Below are 22,886 nucleotides of genomic sequence, written 5' to 3'. Positions count from 1 at the left end.
TACATATCAACAAATACATATATACATACATATACATATCAACAAATACACATATACATACATATAAATACACAGACATATACATATATACGCATGTACATATTCATACTTGCTTGCATTCATCTGTTCCTGGTGCTATCCCACTCCACAGGAAACAGCATCACTACCCCGTTTCAGTGAGGTAGCACTAGGAAAACAGACAAAAAAGGCCACATTCATTCACACTCAATCTCTAGCTGTCATGTGTAATGCAACGAAACCACAGCTCCCTATCCACATCCAGGCCCCACAGACCTTTCCATAGTTTACCTTAGAAATTTCACATGCTCTGGTTAAGTCCATTACCACCGCATCAACCCCAGTATACCACAACGCTCCAATTCACGCTCTCCCTTGCATGCCTCTCACCTTACTGCATGTTCAGGCCCCGATCGCTCAAAATCTTTTTCGCTCAATCCTACCACCTCAAACTTGGTCTCCTACTTCTCCACCTTTGACACATCTATCCTCTTTGTCAACCTTTCCTCACACATTTTCTCCATATGTCCAAACCATTTCAACATACCCTCTTCTGCTCTCTCAACCACGCTCTTTTTCTTTCCACATATCTCTCTTACCCTTTCATTACTTACTCAATCAAACCACCTCACACAACATACTGTCCTCAATACATTTCATTTCCAACACAACCACCCTCCTCCGTACAACCCTATCTATAGCCCATGCCTCGTAACCATATAATATTGTTGGAACAACTATTCCTTCAAACATACCCATTTCTGCTTGGTAAAGCTTGGGTTTTGTCTAGGATATGTGATGTCTTTTTTTCTGAAGCTACTTCACTGATGCTGGGGTGTGGTGATGCTGTTTCTTGTGGGGCGGGGTGGCAATGAGAATGGATGAAAACAAGCAAGTATGAATATGTACATGTGAATATAAGTCTGTGCATGTGTATGTATATGTGTATACGTTGATATGTATATGTATGTATGTTTTTTTTTTTCAAACTATTCGCCATTTCCCGCATCAGCAAGGTAGCGTTAAGAACAGAGGACTGGGCCTCTGAGGGAACATCCTCACCTGGCCCCCTTCTCTGTTCCTTCTTTTGGAAAATTAAAAAAAAAAAACAAGAGGGGAGGATTTCCAGCCCCCCACTCCCTCCCCTTTTAGTCGCCTTCTATGACACGCAGGGAATACGTGGGAAGTATTCTTTTTCCCCTATCCCCAGGGATAATGTATGTATGTATGTATGTATGTATATGTGAGTGGATGGGTCTTTCTTCATATCACTCATGGGGGAAACAGCAATCAAGTATAATGATAATGATAAGGAAGAAAGACTACTTCCCATGTATTCCCTGGGTGTTACAGGTGATTGAAAGGGGAGGGAGCGAGGGGCTGGAAATCCTCCCCTCCTGTTTTTTCTTTGATTTTCCAAAAGAGGGAACAGAGAAGGGGGCCAAGTGAGGATATTCCCTCTAAGGCTTAGTCCTCTGTTCTTAATGCTACCTCACTTACGTGGGAAATGATGAATATGTATAGAAAAAAAACAATAATAACATATATTCATATATGCATGTGTGAAGCCATATACTTAAGAATCTTGGCCTCACCTGCTAATACAGACAGTGAATGTAATATAGTTCCAAAATGTAATGCAGCCACAGTGTCAGGGTGGGGGCACTGGGACCAGTATACCAGTGCCACATGTAGTAGAGATTCAGGGTTGGTCCCACTAGCCTTAACAGCACTGCTGAATGACTTGACACTTTCTCCATGCCAAGCCCAACCATAAAGGAATTCACCTGTAAATATAATCAAACTTATAAGTGCTGTTAAAACCTACCTTAGCGTATTACAATAACTTTATTTCATGAGTCATGTTAACATCATCATATTTTACTGTGAAAGATTTGCCTCTACCGCCAAAGTGATATGATTTTAAAAAATTTGGATCGCTTTAGGGTAAGTTCACTTATCATTAAGTCATTATTCATACACCATTAATTCAAAGCCCACAAAATCATGTGTACCATTTAAGGCAAAGTAGTCTTTGTAGCTAAACAACATAAACAACACAGTGCTACGATCCACAGGTATTGCAGCAAACATACTTTGAGCTTCCTATAAACTCTCTTCCTACATCTAGAGGAATGGCCCCTTCAACATTCATTATTTGGGAATCTATGACTTACTTTTCTGGTCAAAGATAAACAGATAGATGATACCAGTGCAGTACTCTAAAAAGTTTGCCAAGTGTGACATAACTCATAAAGCCTGATCTAGTCCATTGATAATACACAAAGCACATGTCAATTTTGTTAATCTAATAAAGAATTAAAGCAAAACAGGTGAAAGGAAGGTTATCTACAACAATCTATCTTTTCAAGATGAAGACATGACTGACTCGCTGCTGGTACCTGTCAGTATACTTCCTTTAAATTAATTTATGCTAAGAAAAGTTTTACACATGAAATCAATAATCACTACGCCTACATTTTCTCTGATTGCAGTCTTCTCTTAATTCAACTAGAAGAACTGGAGTACTGCTATGCTTTACCAACTGCCACAAGCTAATACTTCAACTTCTTATAAGCAGCTACAAAGTATCCTGGTCCACTCCAGAGCAGATATGCATAATATATGACCATCTTGTAAATTCAGCAAAAAATGAAAGAAGCACAGGTGGAATGAAGATTATATGGAATGCCTCATCTTAAGATGAAGACATGATTAACCCATTTCTGGCACAAACTGGTGTACTGCCTAAAACTAACATGTGAAAAGCAAAATTTCACATGCAAAACCACTAATTACCAAGTTTAAGTTTCTTTTCTGGTTGTAAATCTTCTTTTAATTCAACAGGAAGCACTGAAGTACTGCTATTCTTCACAAGTGTACCCACAGACACATCCCAACACCGGATAAAAGATCCAATACTTAGACATTGTGGGGCTTCTAAGAACTGCACCTGCAAATGAAAAAAGTTTTGATTTCTGAGAAAAGCTTTTCTAATCCTGGAGAGGGTTAGCTGAGGGCATCTGTGTTAGCATGTCTAGTTCATACATCAGCTTGGAAAAAATCACAAGGAAAGCCCCATAACAATAGTACAATGACCTACAACATCCCCGCAAATGACTGATAAGTGGAAGTTAACAATTTACTAATAAGGTAAACAGAGATCAGTCATGTTGTGAATACTTCCCACTTCATGCTATACTTACCAGCAGGCACTTTACTCTGTCTGTCCTCTTTTAAAAAAAGATAATGCATGCAAGGGGGATTTTCAGTCCCCTAACCCCCATCCTTCTTAATCATATTCTAAGATATGCAGAAGATATTTGGGTAGTACTCTTTCTTCCCTAAAATCAGGAATAAAAACATAGCATAATACACAAACGCTATGCAGCTAATGTGAGCAATATCTACAATACAAATGTACAAATGAAATATTTGTGAATAATAGAAAATCAAACAATGATTATTGACCAATAAATTACTTACTTTGAAAAAGTTACCTAATACAAAATTAATCAAAATGAATAAAAAATACTGAAATAAATGAGTAAAAATACCTACATTATGAAGAATTTAGATGCCAAAATCAAGGATCTTAACCAAACTCTACTTTCATGACAGGACGATATTCAAAAAATTAAGTTACAACTCAAATTCTGGTAGTTAATGAGTAAATGAGTATACACTCATTTAGTATTAATTTCTATCAACTGTTTCTACTCCTCTGTAAAAGTTATCTAAATGTACATTATATAACTCAACTTCAAGATTCCCTTCCTTAAAAATCCCTGCACAATATGAATACACCTACCAAATTGTAAAAACAAACCTACACAAAAATGTTTGGAAAACATTCTTACTTTTTTGTTACGAGAGGTACTATAAGTGGAGTAGCCACTTTGCTCACATGCCGCTAGAACCTCCTCAGTTTCAGCTGGAGTCAAGACTAGGAGCTTTGCCAGCTCCTGATGGATAAAAGTGTAATTAGTTTGCTAAACTTTGTAAAAGGTGATTAATGAAAATAAATAATGACAGGAATATCAAAGTGTACAAAAGCTACACTACATTTTCAGCCAACTAACTAATAAGGGATGTTTGCCATAGCAGATCAAACAGATTTACCTCAGCTATTGCCCATTATAGAATGGAACAGCACTAATTCCTAAAACTTTTTGGGTGCTAATCATCAACACAGATTTACATTTGAGAGAAAGCAATAAGGATTTCCATGTAAATGAAACAAGAGTGTGAGAAAGGAACAAAAATGTATACACAAGAGGAAAACAAGCTGGAAAAAATTAAACTTCATGTAAAAATAAAGCAAAAATAGCAGCCTCTCAAGACAGTGAAACTGAAAATAAGTGGTAAGAAAACCATGTGGAGGAGCAGTTTAAGTATACCTGAAAAGAATAATTGTCACTGGAATCGAACAAAATCTGCTTCTCCGCAGGTTGTGCTTTTAGGGGAAATTATGACCAACAAATCTATTAACAAATGACTGTCTTATCTAGCCCCTTAACTCTTGAGGATGGTTTCCTATACCTACACTCATAATTCTGAATTTCCAAGTTTGATCAGAAGTGTGTTTTTTATTACTATTTCAAAGGTATTCATTTTATAGTAAGAAAAATATGTAGGAGTACAGTTAGGCCACTTATATCCTTCTGAAAGTCTGTAAATGACGAGATTGCTTCATCAGTACAGAGCACTAAACACGTGGTGCTAACAGCTGCTTAATACAAGTGATGCATTCATGCCCATCCAGCTTCTTTCATCATTTGTTCATCTTTGATTCTGCAACTAAAAAAATGAACATTCTTAACATCACTGTAACACCTAACCCATCTTGGAAACCTTAAATTGCACAAATATCTAAGTCTCCTTCAGAAAAATTGGGAGTCCTGTACATATGTTGTAAATTACTTTCTTTTGGACAGTTTCTCCAAAGCTTACAACACCGTTCTATCTTTTTTTTAGGCTCCAGTCACAGACAAAAGTCTACATCAAGCCGGACCATAATTGAAATATAAAGAGAATTATGAAACGGGGAAAAGAAAAGAGAATGGAAAGTATTTAAGTATTTTGGAGGAAGTGAAAAACCCATCTTTTGTAATGTGCCAGTTCATAGTTATTAGGAAATACAAGAGAAGGTAGAGAGTTCCAAAGCTTTGACATGTAGGGAAAGAAGCAGGTATCAAAACGGCCCACAGCTGAATTGCTAATGGCCACACAATAATCATGTGATGTAGCAGCTAAAGCAGTCTAAGTTATTAACTCTCCAGTCTGACCTTGATAGCTTACCCACTTGCCTGATGCTACAATTCTGGTGTTCTTCTCCTCTTGTATAGATATAATTTGGTTTCTGGTTCTGAAAGCTGACAGCTTGTATGCCACCATCATTAGCTAGACCTCGTCATATCTGTTTCTTTCCCTACACCTTGACGTTTTGGAGCTCTTACCCCTCATAACTTTCTAAACACCCTTGACATCCCTTTAGGAAAGGTGGACTTTCCAGTTTCTCTAAAATTTTTAAAATAAATATTTTTTCTTTTCCCTCTTTTTGCTCTCCTATTCATTAATCCCCTTTCATATTTCAAGTAAGGCCTGGCCTAAAGATGGACATCTTGTCTGTGACTGGGGCCTTCAATGTAAAAATAAGAAAAAAAGAAAAATAGAAATAGGCAAAAACCAACATAAACAGACCAGAAGCAGGGTGTGGTCATCTGGTACAGGTGATGCTTCTTGGACATTATGCAGCTTCGTAAGGACTGTGTACATATGAAGTAATTGCCTCAGGCGAAGCAACTGCTGCCCAAAGAGGCGACTTTCATGATCCAGATTCTGAATCCCATCTTCTGTAAGAAAATACATTTCATTTAAAAAAGAATGAAGTCATTATATATTAAACTGTAATATACCTTTAAGTTACATAACCAACAGGAATTCAAGAGAATTTCTGTTTCATCCAAATAAAAATTTCTAATTAATAATACTGCATTTATCTAATTCTATTCAATGGACCTTACTGCAGCTTTACAAGGTATCCTGCATAAGATTTCCTACAAATTACAACTCAGTTGCATATCTCTGCACTTTTAATGATGCATGTTACTAAGTTTTAAAGGATTCTGTAAACTTCAAGAGTATATGAAAACATAGTACTGGATGAAGTACATAATTTACTTGCCATCTTCTGTCTCTTCCACGACAGCATACAGTGGGAGAAAACGTTCTAGAAGTCCTTGCAACAAAGGCACACTAAGATGCTGAGACATAATGAGTGTTGTCACAGCTTGTTTCCGCACTCCTGATGTCTTGATCTCTGATGTGGTAGATAACACATCTTCCTCATTTCCATTTCTAAGGTGAGACTTGAGGGTCTTAACAAGATGGAGGTCCCGAGCTCGTCTACTTGTTTTACCACTGAAAATATTAATAGTACTATATGTGCAAGCATTATTTCCTTTTCATATTATGCATAATATAATGCAATATATATATTTTTTTTTTCGTACATATTCGCCATTTCCCGTGTTAGCAAGGCAGCACTAAGAACAGAGGACTGAGCCTTAGAGGGAATATCCTCATTTGGCCCCCTTCTCTGTTCCTTCTTTTGGAAAATTAAAAAAAATTGGAGGGGAGGATTTACAGCTCCATGCTCCAACCCCTTTCAGTCATCTTCCATGACAGGCAGGGACTAGTTGACTTTCAAACATAGCCACATTTGGCCTCCCACACATTCCTCAACACTCTCAAAACCTTCTATATATACAAGTCTATATACAGGAATTAGGGAGAAAGAATGCTTCCTACATCCCCTGCAGATCAAAGAAGGCAACTAAGAGGGAAAAACTATGCCATACATTGTATTGTTGACATATGATTCAAGAGAGGGAGTGACTCTGCAAGTCTGACGTTTGGAGTAATTTGAAATAAAAATAATATATAAATTCATATGTGAAATTCAATAACATAAACAAAGCAAACTTCTGAAATCAACATCAGTTGTGTAACATATAATGATATTGACTACAAGGGGATGTAAAAGACTAGGCACACTGACCCTCTCCTTAGACACTCCTCTGATATTAATTTCTGTTTTAACCCAGGGCTGTCAGTCCAAGGCCATTGGCCTGTGTACAAATATTTCCACCTCATCCAACTGTGCTAACCCTTACTTAGGACAATTCTTTACTCACACAAAGCACATATGGGCCCCCTTTGCTGTACTCAGGCCTTATGCTCAAGCCTATGTAGCCTAATGGGTAATTTGCCCCTTGTGATAGTTAGGTCTGAATCCTTAACTTCAAAGTGCAGAAAATGTGCAAAGAAAAATTCAAACCGTGCTCAAAACAGAAACTTACTGAGGGTGTTTGAGAAGGTAGAAAGATCTTAACTATGTAAGACATATTACTCATCACTTACCCCAATGCTAAATGGAAAGGAATGGACACCTCACTTATCAAACCATCTGGGGTAATGAAGATCACAGGAAACACTTTACAGCGGACTCCTCTAACGCTGTTCACTCCGAGTAGTGTGTGGGGAGTATATATTAACCTGCAAAATGAAAACACAATAGCATACTACTTCTAGTATATTTTTCTTATCATAAGCATAACTAAAACAGTAGTAAGGTTGAACAATATTCATATGAAAAGAAAATTAAGATACTCCACACATAAGTACTGTACTAATCTATCTCTCTCTCATCATTATTTACTCCAGTCACAATTTACTGGAGTTGATCAAGTACATAAAGTCTCTGCAACATCACTAACACATATCCTCAACTAGTATCCAGTGTGATAAGAAATATTTCTTACATTTTCACTTTTAAAACATTATGTTGATTTGTTAAACGAGACCAGTCTCTATTCATACTATTTCCATACACAAAATGCTTCCATTACATATATCTGATCCTCAATCCTCTAAAAATATCTCTAGCCCCTAAACAATTCTCTCTCTCTACATCTATTCACCTCTTCCATGGTCTACATCTCCCCCTTTAACCTTCTACAACACTCCGATAAATCATCTTGAAAAGCTCATGTTCAACAACTTTCACCTTGTGCCTTTCCAGTGACTTTTTCACAACACATAACCTTCAACTCTTTTCATTCTACATTCTGTCTATCTAACAAATTCCAACTATATTGAACAAATCATCTATGTCTTCTGTCTTTAATTTCAACCTATTCTGACAGCCCTAAATCCCCCCCCCCCCCCCTACATAACTCTACTTTCAACCTCAGCTTTCTTTCTACCATCCTTGCTTATCTTCACTCCTGAATATCCAAAATCATCCACAAATTCCACTTCTTCTCCACTGCAAAAAATTCTTACAATCTAACCTTCCTACCCTTTTAACTATAAGGGTGTGTTGTTGTTTGCCAAACAGCACAGTCATTGGGGAAGAGATAAGGATGACCGGAAATATGGTACGGAAAATATTAAAAGTATCTGTATTTGGACGTATTTGGACGATTTTTGCAGGGAAAAAATGCAATTGAGTGGGAGACGTATAAAAGAAAGAGACAGGAGGTCAAGAGAAAGGTGCAAGAGGTGAAAAAAAGGGCAAATGAGAGTTGGGGTGAGAGAGTATCATTAAATTTTAGGGAGAATAAAAAGATGTTCTGGAAGGAGGTAAATAAAGTGCGTAAGACAAGGGAGCAAATGGGAACTTCAGTGAAGGGCGCAAATGGGGAGGTGATAACAAGTAGTGGTGATGTGAGAAGGAGATGGAGTGAGTATTTTGAAGGTTTGTTGAATGTGTTTGATGATAGAGTGACAGATATAGGGTGTTTTGGTCAAGGCGGTGTGCAAAGTGCGAGGGTTAGGGAAAATGATTTGGTAAACAGAGAAGAGGTAGTAAAAGCTTTGCGGAAGATGAAAGCCGGCAAGGCAGCAGGTTTGGATGGTATTGCAGTGGAATTTATTAAAAAAGGGGGTGACTGTATTGTTGACTGGTTGGTAAGGTTATTTAATGTATGTATGACTCATGGTGAGGTGCCTGAGGATTGGCGGAATGCGTGCATAGTGCCATTGTACAAAGGCAAAGGGGATAAGAGTGAGTGCTCAAATTACAGAGGTATAAGTTTGTTGAGTATTCCTGGCAAATTATATGGGAGGGTATTGATTGAGAGGGTGAAGGCATGTACAGAGCATCAGATTGGGGAAGAGCAGTGTGGTTTCAGAAGTGGTAGAGGATGTGTGGATCAGGTGTTTGCTTTGAAGAATGTATGTGAGAAATACTTAGAAAAGCAAATGGATTTGTATGTAGCATTTATGGATCTGGAGAAGGCATATGATAGAGTTGATAGAGATGCTCTGTGGAAGGTATTAAGAATATATGGTGTGGGAGGCAAGTTGTTAGAAGCAGTGAAAAGTTTTTATCGAGGATGTAAGGCATGTGTACGTGTAGGAAGAGAGGAAAGTGATTGGTTCTCAGTGAATGTAGGTTTGCGGCAGGGGTGTGTGATGTCTCCATGGTTGTTTAATTTGTTTATGGATGGGGTTGTTAGGGAGGTGAATGCAAGAGTTTTGGAAAGAGGGGCAAGTATGAAGTCTGTTGGGGATGAGAGAGCTTGGGAAGTGAGTCAGTTGTTGTTCGCTGATGATACAGCGCTGGTGGCTGATTCATGTGAGAAACTGCAGAAGCTGGTGACTGAGTTTGGTAAAGTGTGTGAAAGAAGAAAGTTAAGAGTAAATGTGAATAAGAGCAAGGTTATTAGGTACAGTAGGGTTGAGGGTCAAGTCAATTGAGAGGTGAGTTTGAATGGAGAAAAACTGGAGGAAGTGAAGTGTTTTAGATATCTGGGAATGGATCTGGCAGCGGATGGAACCATGGAAGCGGAAGTGGATCATAGGGTGGGGGAGGGGGCGAAAATTCTGGGAGCCTTGAAGAATGTGTGGAAGTCGAGAACATTATCTCGGAGAGCAAAAATGGGTATGTTTGAAGGAATAGTGGTTCCAACAATGTTGTATGGTTGCGAGGCGTGGACTATGGATAGAGTTGTGCGCAGGAGGATGGATGTGCTGGAAATGAGATGTTTGAGGACAATGTGAGGTGTGAGGTGGTTTGATCGAGTACGTAACGTAAGGGTAAGAGAGATGTGTGGAAATAAAAAGAGCGTGGTTGAGAGAGCAGAAGAGGGTGTTTTGAAATGGTTTGGTCACATGGAGAGAATGAGTGAGGAAAGATTGCCCAAGAGGATATATGTGTTGGAGGTGGAGGGAACGAGGAGAAGAGGGAGACCAAATTGGAGGTGGAAAGATGGAGTGAAAAAGATTTTGTGTGATCGGGGCCTGAACATGCAGGAGGGTGAAAGGAGGGCAAGGAATAGAGTGAATTGGAGCGATGTGGTATACCGGGGTTGATGTGCTGTCAGTGGATTGAATCAAGGCATGTGAAGCGTCTGGGGTAAACCATGGAAAGCTGTGTAGGTATGTATATTTGCGTGTGTGGACGTATGTATATACATGTGTATGGGGGTGGGTTGGGCCATTTCTTTCGTCTGTTTCCTTGCGCTACCTCGCAAACGCAGGGAGACAGCGACAAAGCAAAAAAAAAAAAAAAAAAAAAAATCTGTGTTAAATTCCATTACCAAAAGTAGAATATTCTTCAAGCTATGTGCCAGTTCCAAGTTAAAAATTTCAGTTAGAGACCCAACTCAGGCATAATTCAAATTAAGAGTTATGGGTCTTATGTTACTTAATTCTTCAGATGTTTGGAAAAACTGTAATTACCTATTTGTACTGTACAGGGAGGGAGTTTTACACTCATAGGGCCTTATATCTTGAACATTCTCTACTCTCACGTAAGTTACTTCAGATGATGGGCAGATGGATGTTGGATGATTGGATAACTGATGGATGTATGGAAAATGGAAGGACTTCAGTGATGGATAAGGCAGATGATCCACTAGCATCTATCATGTTATGCACTTGACAAAAATCATTTAAGTTATGGGACTAACTCCATTCTATTCTATAGATGCTGGGAAACAACTGTATCAGTTTCATGGCCAATGATTAAGCATCTTATAAGCAGCATAAAAATCAAGCTAAAGTTATGCATGGACACAAATGTACAAAGTTTCAAGGCTGAAGGTGGAATTTTCTTCAAGTTATGAGCTACATAACATTCCAGGTTAAGCATTTTTAAGTGACAAAAATCAAATAATTTTTTTGCAGTGACCAATATGGCACAAGCAAAACAAGTACCTTAAGTAAACCAGTGTATCTTAAGACAAAACTAACTTAAACAGAACTCATTGATACTAGTGTCTACAGAAACTATACCTAGACTGCTTTGGCACATTGAAAGCTGCCACTCTTGGTCCTTGCTGAGGTGTCCAAACTTCAAGTAAACCTCGACGTGGGGCATATATAAGTAGGAAGGCTACAAGCCGCTTAGTCCCACCCCACTCTCCCTCCACCTCAAGCCATCCACAGTCAGCATCACGGTATCCTGAAAAGAGTAGAAAATACATTTCATGATATAGATATCTTGGGGTAAAAAAAATTGAAATGGAGAATAAGTAGGAAAAAAAAAAGGTTGAAAAAATGAAAGAGGGCTTCTTTTACTTCCTCCTTTGCCACCTCAAAAAGAGATCCAAAGAACACTCTAACTTGACAGCCTATTATACATTTACCCATTTGAATAATATTACTTTCTTCTTTTTTCTTTTACACCTAACCAGTACCCTTCTATCCATATGGGTTACCTTACATGCAACAGGAATCCCTCTTTATGGACTCACATCTCAATCATTAACATATATGCCACCTTGTCTTTAGCTTGTCTTTTCACTAACCACGGGCATTACCCTCTAAAAATTCTAAGACCACTCTACCCCCATACCCTACAACTTTATTTTGGTGAGAGCCAGAATATCTAAATTTCCCTTATCAAACTCAGTGCCTGACCCTCACTTCTTTTCATTGCGATTAAAACTATGCACTTTCAGAGATTTCAGCCTAATCCTTAAGGGAAGAAATCTTCACTTGGCTCTTTCTGCTGCTCCTGATTAAAAGACGATACTACTACAGAAGAAAAGGGTTTCAAGTCTTGCAATCCCATATGAATTACTTACCTTCCATGCAGCCAGCAGATGCATGGAAAGTATTCTTTCTCTCCTATCCCCTAGTGTATACATAAACACATGAGAGAGTGAGAAAGAGCATTCAATCAGAGACTGATAAGGAAGATCAAACAATCAACACCATCAAAATGACACAATCCCATCTCAACACATTTGGCACCCAATTCTATGCAGCAGCAACAAAAGCCTCCATAACTAACCACCAACCCTCAAGTAAAAATACAAAAGCTTAGCCTTGCCTAATGCTTCAGCAACCTATACTAAGAGACCCCCAATCCTAACATATATCACACTAGCAAAACACATACACAATGAAATAATCCATCAAGTACTAAACAACTGCCCTCCTAACTCAGTCTTAAACTTTACCCCACCAGGCATACAGCCGGCAGAAGATACACTACCTAGAAAAGCACGAGTCAAACTTTCCTGTTTATGCTCAAGCATCATCCATCTCTATAACACTACATACAATGTTAAGACATATCCCATGACCATCTATGCCCATGATGTAGCGACCATAAAAAAGATGCAGAACACTTACTATTCAACTGCCCTTTACTGTCTCCACATAGAGGTATTGGCAATATCACCACTTTATATGACCTATGGTACCACCATGTGAATGTGGCTGGCTTTCTGAGTACTGTGGGAGCCTCACAGAAACAGAAGGTACTCCTCGGCCATAGAGCAACTAAGAATTTACAAATGGGGAGTGAGAATACCTCCCACATACTCCCTGTGTGCTGTAGAAGGTAACTGAGAGGGTTGGTAGTTGGGGGGCTGGAAACCCTCTCCTTGCATTTCAATTTCTCAGAGTTGGAAAAGAAATGGAAGCCTGGAGAGGTGTGCTTATCCTCCTTGAAGGCTCAGGTAGGGGTGTCTAAATGTGTACAGATTATAACAAAATCAGAAGGGAGAGAAAGGCAGTATGTTTGACAAAAAAGAAACCTGGATGTTCCAGCTCTGAATGTAACAAAGCTAAAGGGTAGGAGGGAATGTCTAAGGGGTAAAGTCAGGGATCAGTTTGAAGTTGATAGTTAAAAGGGGGTAGATCTGCTTAAGAGGGGGTTGTGAGAATGTGTGAATGAGCGTAAAGAAGTGAAACCCGGACTGATGTGGGTAAAAATTAATGTGGGTTATGAGAGATGGGGTTTATTAGCACTTCACTTGGCTACTAAGGTCTGAGGATGAGAGATGAATGTTTTAGGAAGGGGTGAGTGAGATTGACAGCAGTTTTGATTAGAGAAATTGGGTATCAGTGTGGGTGTTTTGAATGCAAAAGTGGGTAATGTGGCAGGTGAAGGTATAAATGGAGGGGTATGAGGCATTTAGTAATGGGAATAGAAATGTTGAATAGATTCTGGAGTTGTGCTGAAAAAGGTATGGTGATTATGAAAACCATGCTTAGAAAAAGGGACATACATAAATGTAAGTGGAAGAGGAAAGATGGTTATCAAGCATTACTAGATTACACACTATTAGCCATGCAAAAGAGAGAATCTTGGATGTAAATATGCTGAGAGGGACAGCTGGTGGGATGTCTGATTACTAATGGTGGAGACAAGGGTGAAGATTTAAAGAGGCTTTTGAAGAAGATATTATATAGGTTAGATGAGGGTGGTTAAACTAAGTGAGCTTGGAAAAGAGACTTTTATAAAAAAAAATACCAGGAGATTGAGTACATAATGGTGAAAGGTTAGAGTAAATGAAGGTAGAGGAGTAGGTGAGAAATGGGACATAGTTTGGGAATTGGTGCTAACATGTGCTAGAGAAGTGTGTGGAATACAGCAAGTGGGAAGTGGGTATGTGAGAAAGGGCAGCAGGTGGTAGGATGACGAATGTTAAGACTTTAACTAAAGTGAACGAAAAAAAGAGGTAAATCAGCATTACCAAGAAGGAATGTGAGTAATTGGGGTATGTATGAGAGAAACAGCAGATCAAAAGTAAGGTGCACAGGCTGAAAAAGGGGGCAAATGATCATTAGGGTGAGCGAGTATCAGCAAACTTCAGAGAGAATAAGAAAATATTTTTGGAAGGAGTTTACTAGTGTTACAAAATCAAGAGATCAATTGGGAAAATGAGTGATGAGACAAATGGGGAGGTGATAACAGGCAGAGATGGAGTAAAAAGGAGATGGAGTGAGTACTATGAAGGACTACTGAATGTACTTGATGACAGGGTTGCAGATGTGGGGAGTTTGGGTCAGGGAGTATGTGAAGTGAGAAAGTCATGGCAAGTGGTTTGATGAAAAGTTATGAAAGCTTTCACTACACTATCTGCCTTGACACTCATTCTGCATACCTCCCATACCCATACACATCACATCTGCCGCTTTATTATCTGACATATTTGACAGAAGTAACTCAAATTACTTACTCCATCTGTCCACCTCATCTTTTACTGTTACCACTTCCCCATCTGCACCGTTCAGTGATGCACCCATTTGTTTTATTGTTTTTTTCATACTAGTAACCTCTATCCAAAATATTTTCCTCTTCTCCCTGAAGTTTGCTTACACTCTCTCACTCAAAACTCTCATTTTTTTACATCCTAATTTTCTGCCCCTGCAACTTCCTCTTGACCTCTGGATGCTTTCTCTCGTACCTCTCCCAATCACTCGTACCCTTGCTTGCAAGTAATGCCCATACATCTCTTTTTTCTCTTTAGCTAGTAACTTCACTTCCTTATCCCAAGACTCAGTGCCCTTTCTCACATGCCCATCTCTCATGTTTTGCATGGGCACAAACTTTTTACTCACATGTCAGCACTGCTTCCCTAAATAGCTCCAATTCCTATCCCATTCCCCTATCTTTATTTACTCTCACCTTTTGGCATCAACATTCCTCACCCACTCCCCTACCTTTATTTACTCTCACCTTTTGCCATTCCACACTCAACTTCTGGTATATCTAAATATAGATATCTTTTCCAAACACATCCAGTCTCACCAACTTTTTCCTTGGTATAATATTTCTTCTTTTCCTAAGCCTTAACAAACCTTCACCTTCACTAAGTAGTGATCAGACATTCCACCTTTAGATTCATATCCAAAAAGTTTCTTATCTACACACCTATTAGTGAGGCCATAATCAATAATGACTACTTACCACCTTCCCCATGCATATCTATTTATGTCCCTCTTTGCAAACCATGCATTCCCAATCGTCAGTCCTATTTCCACATACAACTCCACTAGCTGTACTTTTTCATTCACTTCAAAAGGTACCCTGCACCCCCAAATCATACCTAAAACTGCCACAGGCCCCAACCTTACATTCAAACCATCCATCACTTATATTCGATCCCCTAAATCAAAATTGTTAACACTCACTCATCGCTTACCAAAACACTCATTACTCTTTCTTACTCCTCTTACTTCCAAGTACACAGGCACCAATAATCACTTGTCTCTTGCAATCCACTTTCATCTTTACCCACGTCAGTCTGCAGCTCAGTTCGTTACACTCTTTCACACATTTTCACAACTCATTCATTAAAAGTGCTTCCCCTTCCTTTGCTCTTGAATTCATAATAACCCCTGACTTTACCCCTAAAATCTTCCTATACCATTCTTCCCCCTTACCTTTGAGCTTAGTTTCACTTATAGACAGATCATCCAGATTTCTTTCCCCAATCACACTAACTGTAACATCCTTCTTACCACCCTGATTACATCCATGCACAGTCAGACATCTGAGCCTGAGCCTTTGAAGAGGATGAGCATTCCTCACTTGGCTCCTTCATTTGTACCATGTTTTAGAAACTGAAATAAAAAATGCTTGCAAGTACTATGAAAAGAGATCTGTAGTTCTACATCTAATTACATAAAGTCTTACATATGACGTTAACATATTTTGCTATTCCTCCCTGCATGCCTTATTTACATGAGAATTTCTAACTGAACTTAAAATCTACCTTTCCACATGCGTAGAGCAACTCCTCTTTGAACATCTACCAAAGTCACACGTCCAAAGTCATCAGTTACAGCTGCTAATCTTTTTCCTGGTGCCATGCTGACTGACAGGCCTGTTCTTCGCATATCTGGTATAGACCATCTGTTAAAAAGGTAACATATAACATTAAAATACATCCAACAGGGTTGTTGATCAGTTAGTCAAGCCCAAGGTGTGGTGCCTGAGGACTGGAAGAATACATGAACAGAGCCATTAAAAAGTTTAGGTTTGTATGAAAGGTGAAAGAGAGGAGGGTAAGTGCATCAGGGTAAGGTGGATCCACAGCAAAAGTGTTTCATGTCCATGGCTAATCTAAATCCAAAAGAAAAGTTTGGAATGTGATGAAAAATATGCTATAAGTGTACCACACTGTATCAGTTTCAGAGAGTAACAAAAATCAAAAGGATACCTCAGGAAGTTATCAGATTTAAAGCCAATCAAGCTTAAACAGGCCATCAAAGCTTAAGGACATATGTCTAACTTTTAACATATAAGTATAAATGCTTTACTCTGACTAGTAATTCTCCTTCATACTTGTTTGCCATCTTCCATGTTTAGCAAGATATTACCAGGAACAGATGAAGAAATGACCTCATTCAATCACATCCACACTCTAGCAGTTATGTATAATGCAGTAAAATCAGAGCCTCCAATCCACAACCAGGCCCTACAGAATTTTCTGTGGTTTCCCCTGACCACTATATACGCCCTGGTTCAGCCTAATGAAAGCATGTCATCCCCTGCATACCACACCACTCTAATTCACTCCTGAGGTTATATGGTAATCCTCCCTTCAAATCTTCTTGTTTCTGAAGCTTCCTCAGTAAGGTGGGACGTAGTGAACAAATATGGAATGAGAAAGTTAAATCACCAATCATTGAGGAAACAGTTCATGAAGTTCTGTAAATCAGAAATAATCATGAGTAAAATGAGCAAATTCACCTATCTTATGAAACTAAGTCTTCTCTTTGAAGTGAACCAAGAGTATAGCATTTTTAAACAATGAAAAATATATAATGATAATGTTCTTAGCAAGGAAGAAGACAAGACCAATTTTTTGAACAATGAAAATACAAAAATACCAAAGTCATAGCTGGTAAGATAAAAAAGAAAATTAGGAACTGCTCTGTTATGAGTACCATGCAATAAGCCCATGCTTCAATTCTAGGTGGTAAGCATGGTCGTAAATATCAGATGGCATGTTCTTTTGAAAAATTATTTCTTTTTCAACCACTCACTTTCTATGCTGGAAAATTGATGCTTACCTTAAAAGACACAGAAAAACTGAATACTCTTATTTGGAAAAAAAAATTTCCAGTCTCTAAAAGGTTAATTCCAAAACCATCTTGTAAATACCTTACCTGTAGGGTAATGGGGTAGCAGGTTCAATTTTCGGTTTCATCTTGGACTGATCAACTTCTTTACCTTTTCCTCTCCCAAAAAGAAAACCACTGAAAGAGACATAAATTGTTTAGAAATATTTTCATACACATCTTTGCACGACACTTTCTGGACACATCTTTGGTCTTTGATGTCATCCTACAAATTAGTAGATAAAAAGTCAAGTCAGTTCTTTCTCAATGATCATCATTTAATATCTACTAGTTAACCTATACCTTATATTTTCACCTGTTGAACAGTAAGGTAACTCATATGAAGCATTTTTATTATGCCATAATTCAAGCATATCTCTAAACAAGAATCATTATGACAATTCTCTCAATCAATCCTCCTCAATCTATCTTCCCTCACTATTTTGGTATGCTGAATCTACAATCTTCAAAATCAATGCTAGTGCTAGGTCTACTGGTGAATTTCTCTCCTATGTGTGCTGAATCTGCAATCTTAATGCATTGCAGAGTGCTATGTCTACTGGTGACTTTCTCTCCTATGTGACTCACCTCTGATCCTCCTCTCTTTGAGATTTTGGTGAAATTTTTGTCATAACCCTTGATATCTACAAAGCAACTGAAGGGTGTAGCATAAGTATACTCTTTCTAAACTCCCTTCCTTTGGTTTTTGTTCCTCACTGTACCCAAATGCATAATTGTCTTATTGGGGGTTACATTACAGGTGTTGATGGAGCAACTTCCCCCCCTCACATCCAATCAACAGCATTGTTATGTCTCATCACATATTATCTACTTTCTCTTAATAAAAGATCTCTCTCATTTACAACCCTATCCATTCTCATGTTGATATTTATACTATGCATACTTCAACTCACTTTCTTTCCTTCCTCCTTCAAATACTCTTTCTTATACTAAACATGTTTCCTCACTCAATACAGATGCTGCATCTCAAAATGAGGAAGCAGTAACCTGGTTTAAATCTATCTATCTATAACTCTGAAGCCCATTCTCTTCGGGATCTCCGTCATGGGGGTAGCCATAGCAAAACAGGCTCTATAACTGCTGAACCAGTGCAGCTTCTCAGCCTTTAGTGTTAAAATACAATTCTCCCTATAAATAGATCTGAGAATCATACATTTCCCTTTGCTTAATTCTAAAACACCACAATTGAACCCTGTAATAACATAACTTATGCTCGGATTGCTTCAATTGATTAGCTCCTAAATTAAACATATCAAAGATCAAGTCAACATTGCCTAACTTAGAAGGCAAGAAAGAAATCATGTATTTCCATCTGTGACCAGTAGAAGTAACATCACTTCTTACACCTTACAAATTCAAGATACAAATTTACAAAGATACTATCCTCAACAAGGATGTAAATTTCCATGCCATTACTGTCTTCATTTTCACAGAAAAATGAAGATTGAATAAACTTTCAAAAACTATCTAAGTCTCTTATTAATCTCAGTCTGAACCTTTAATGTCTCATGATGTCTTGCCATCTGTTTTCTCTTTGATATTTCCTTCTCAGTAATAATGCCATATGGAGATAAAAATAAGTGAAAACTAGCCAAATTCAGTCTGAGCCTTTGGTACCTGATGAGTTTTTGCCTTTTCTTTAGTCTCTGATATTTCTTTCTCAAAACCATTTTCTTATTCTAATTCATGGAATGAGCACCAGAACAGCTAATCTTATGTGTTGCTTCACTGTTTCTCAACAATGTGTCTCTTGGTGAACAGTGTAGTGACCCACAGCAAATGCATGTCTAGTTTAATTCAGTGTTTTCAACAGACCTTCATGAATCAATGGGCCACATTAGACATGACTTTATCATGCCAGTGTAGGTTTCTATGTGATGTTGTTAACTGGTCTGATCATATATCAGGATATCATCTTACTCAAATGATTGATTAGGATTCTCCAGAGAAGAATGTGGTGATTCCAAACTGTTAATTCAGTTTTCTAGTAATTACCACAGCTTCGAAGTCATTCAACAGAAGTCAATACGGTTGTCAGGGATACTTGTTTCTGCCCACCTTTCTTTTCATTTCAGCATTACGAGCTCTATAAATAATATCATCAAGCACAAGGCATAACTTACAGTAAAAACATGCATTTACAAAATAAATGAGCAAATGCTTGTTGGGTCTCTCATGTCAAGTTGGCTGGTAACCAAACTGTGTGTAGAAAACTTCATACATGACAGTATGCCATAAATGAAGCAGTATGCATGGCAGAAAGGTGTAAAAGGATAAAGCCAGCTGATACATGCCACCTAATATCCTCTGAGCACTACTTATAACAAATAAAAATCTTATTTTCACTAATTAAATTTAATGTTCATCATTAACTCATGTTACCTGGCAGCAGACACCAGTACATCCTTCAGTTTACTGGCATAAAGGCGAGCTACATCAGCAACAAAAGGTGGTGCTGAACCATCTTGAGCAGTAAGAAAGCCAACAAATGGTACACGACCAACAGTTATTAGGAGAGAAGTGGCTGGTACACCTGTAAAAAGTAAATACTAAACAGTATTTCTCACCACAAATCATGTAATGTATTTTAGTTAAAGCATAACATATTGAAGATCATGGTGTGCTTTGACTATGCAACCTCAATCACTGATTTCAAGTTAATCAAACATTCAAAATATATCAATTCTCAATACATTTTCCCCAATACATATTTCATTCAAAGTAGGGTACCATATGAACAACCTTCCCTGTATATTTTTGTAACCGACCATCTTCATGTCATGTGTTAAGATCCAATACTAATGCCTGAAATATTTTCTGAAGAATTCTAAATAACAGTTTCACTATTAAAAAAGTGAAGCATTCTTCACTTGCTTACATTAAGAAATGAGAAGTGAAAAAAGAATGAGTTTGCTAAATAAGCACCCTCTAGGGAAAAAGTAAAATCAATAATGGTGGAAAAGAGGAAGAGGGAGAAAGTCAGAAACAAGGAACAACATAAAAGAAATAAAAAAAAGTCATCCCTGAAAAGTTAAAAAGGTTAAGGTGTGACGGATTTCAAAGCAGGCTGTAATGTCACTGACTACAGAGAAAAGAATGTACATAATGCACACAGCATCCATAAAATTTTAAAAAGTTGTATGACCATAGAGAATGTTCACGAAATGGGGGTCTCATGAATGTAAATCTCACTCCCCATACAGGAAAAATAGGTAATTATCCACACAATTACAAAAGGGCCTTGGCAGACTCCAAATTTGGTTGATATATGGGTGATCAAATTCATCCAAAGCAAATATAAAGAAATGAGGGTGGGACAAAGTGAAAGAAGGCCTTAGTAAGATCAACACCTTGCTGGAAATAAGCTTTACGATTCAGGTATTTACGAGTCAACACTGTCTCTAGACTGTTGCAAGAGTCTCACATCAGGAGAATACTACAGGAGACAAACTGTCTCCTGGCAAATATCAGAGCAGCTAACTGAGGCCACAACTAGAATAGGTTTCTCGAGCTTCATCACTGCATCTAAAGAAACACAAACAGCTAACAGAGAAACTCTAGAGGAGTCAAAAAAAAGATGGTACCAGAATTAAGAGACTTGAAGTACAGGGAAAGGCAAGAAGTCTCAAATCTGCCCATCATGGAAATGAGAAGAGTGAAAAGTGACCTAACCAAAAGCTTTTAGATTCTGAACTAAATTGATGATGAAAACAGTGAACTATTCTTAAAAAAGTGTAGAGATAGAACAATCAGAGGACATGACATGAAATTAAGCAAGAAACTTGTTAAAAATGTAAAGAGGTGCTTTTATAGTATAAGAGTGGTGGGAGAAGAGAATAAACTGAAAGAGAATGTAGTAAATGTGAAATAAAACTCCCTCCTTGTATAGTTCAAATAGGTAAGTGCACAAACACACATCAGGCTTAGGCTAAGGTGAGTGTGCATACACATTAGAGCAGACATGGTACATATGTACAAGAGAAGGGCAATACAAGTGCAAAACTCTCTCCCCACAACACAAATAATAATCACACAATAATCATTATTCACTAATTATATTAGATTTGTACCACAAACAAAAACCTGGTGCAGTAAAGCCTTATCTTAGTTGCTAGTTATCAAAATATTTTTTCAGAGACTGTATAATGCTATTTTTTGTGGCAGTCACTCCTTTGTCACGATTGTCAACTGTAGGTTCATCTAATACTGTCTTCAACCATAAGTATGGTCTTATTCTGAATGTTTCTATAAGCACTTCATGTGTGTTTCTCATTTTTCTGGTTCCGTGTCAAATAAATGTTCTATTTTTTCAAGGTTTTCCATTCAATAAATGTTCTAATTTTCTCTCAAGGTAATCTTGTAATTTCATCTGATATCTTTTTGAAACATTTCCAGGAATTACACTTGACTTAATGTTTCTGTATCTTCCTTGCTGAGTTACTTTCATATTTAAAACACTGTAATTTATACCTTCTATCTGCTGCCAGGCACATATTAACACATATTTTTCTCTTCATAGTTCTAGGCTGTATCATTCAACTTCTAATCTCTCCTGTTAATTCATATACTCCAGGCCACTGATGATACTTGCAAAATGTTTCTGTACTCTTTCTATCCTCTTTATTTCTATCAGCTTTATTGGTGACTATATACCACAGCTGTACTGTATTTAACTTATCATATTAACAGTAAACATTTTCATCATTAATCTTTTTGTCTTTAGTAAAATTTTTTCAATATCATTTCTCTCATTATAAGGTTTGAGTGCTATCTTATCAATGAGAAACATCAATTCAAAGTTTTTCATTTTTAAGAAATTCTTAAATCCTGTTTACTTCACTCTATGCTTCTTTTCCTGTATGGCTTCAGCATTTGTTCATATTTCTTTTTGTTAAATTTCATTAGGTTCTCTTCCACTTATTTATATAAAATACTCAAATCTCTCTGCAGTTTTTCTTGGTTGTCTTCAATTTCCAGTTTAACTTACTCTTATGTTACCTGCATAACATCTGATTTTACTCTCTCTTACTTCCTCAACTATGTCTGACATCATGATAAAAAACAACACTGAACCGAAAACAATTCCTTAAATGTTTCCAACTGCAGATACCTGTACTTCAAAGATTCTATCTGTGAGAAATTCTCAGATCCATTTTCCTAGTTTTCCTTTCATATTGTGTGTTGTAACTTACTTCTGTAGTGCAGTACTCCACAATTAACTTAACAATATGTTTATTTCAAAATCAGGAAAAAGTGTCTTTTCCCACTCATTAGTATTTCATTTATGTCATTATAGTGAGCTACCAGTTGTGTCTAAGTGGTTTTACAAGGTATAAACCCATGTTGTCCTTCATTTATGAGTTCATTTGTATATACATATTTCACTATGCGTTTTCTTATAAATATAAATAGACAAACGGATAGATAGATGAACAGAAAAGACAGACAGGTAGATAGACAGACATATT

The 22,886-nt window shown here is 37.6% G+C and overlaps 1 protein-coding gene across 1 annotated transcript in view; it reads right to left on the bottom strand.

Annotated features, from left to right (window-relative positions):
- The window catches only part of Rab3-GAP (Rab3 GTPase activating protein), a 55,833-nt gene that overhangs the window by 19,353 nt on the left and 13,594 nt on the right, over positions 1 to 22,886 (bottom strand). Inside the window, exons 8-17 of the mRNA XM_071695344.1 lie at positions 19,801 to 19,951; positions 17,446 to 17,535; positions 16,047 to 16,186; positions 11,326 to 11,494; positions 7,444 to 7,578; positions 6,206 to 6,441; positions 5,722 to 5,873; positions 3,879 to 3,983; positions 2,818 to 2,971; positions 1,614 to 1,805 (exon numbers count right to left, since the gene is read on the bottom strand). Coding sequence (XP_071551445.1) covers positions 1,614 to 1,805; positions 2,818 to 2,971; positions 3,879 to 3,983; positions 5,722 to 5,873; positions 6,206 to 6,441; positions 7,444 to 7,578; positions 11,326 to 11,494; positions 16,047 to 16,186; positions 17,446 to 17,535; positions 19,801 to 19,951 — 1,524 coding nt within the window. The remainder of the gene's footprint in view (positions 1 to 1,613; positions 1,806 to 2,817; positions 2,972 to 3,878; positions 3,984 to 5,721; positions 5,874 to 6,205; positions 6,442 to 7,443; positions 7,579 to 11,325; positions 11,495 to 16,046; positions 16,187 to 17,445; positions 17,536 to 19,800; positions 19,952 to 22,886) is intronic.

This window comes from Panulirus ornatus, chromosome 58 (assembly GCF_036320965.1).
Source record: "Panulirus ornatus isolate Po-2019 chromosome 58, ASM3632096v1, whole genome shotgun sequence".
Lineage (NCBI taxonomy): Eukaryota > Metazoa > Arthropoda > Malacostraca > Decapoda > Palinuridae > Panulirus > Panulirus ornatus.
This window is presented reverse-complemented; position numbering and strand designations above follow the sequence as displayed.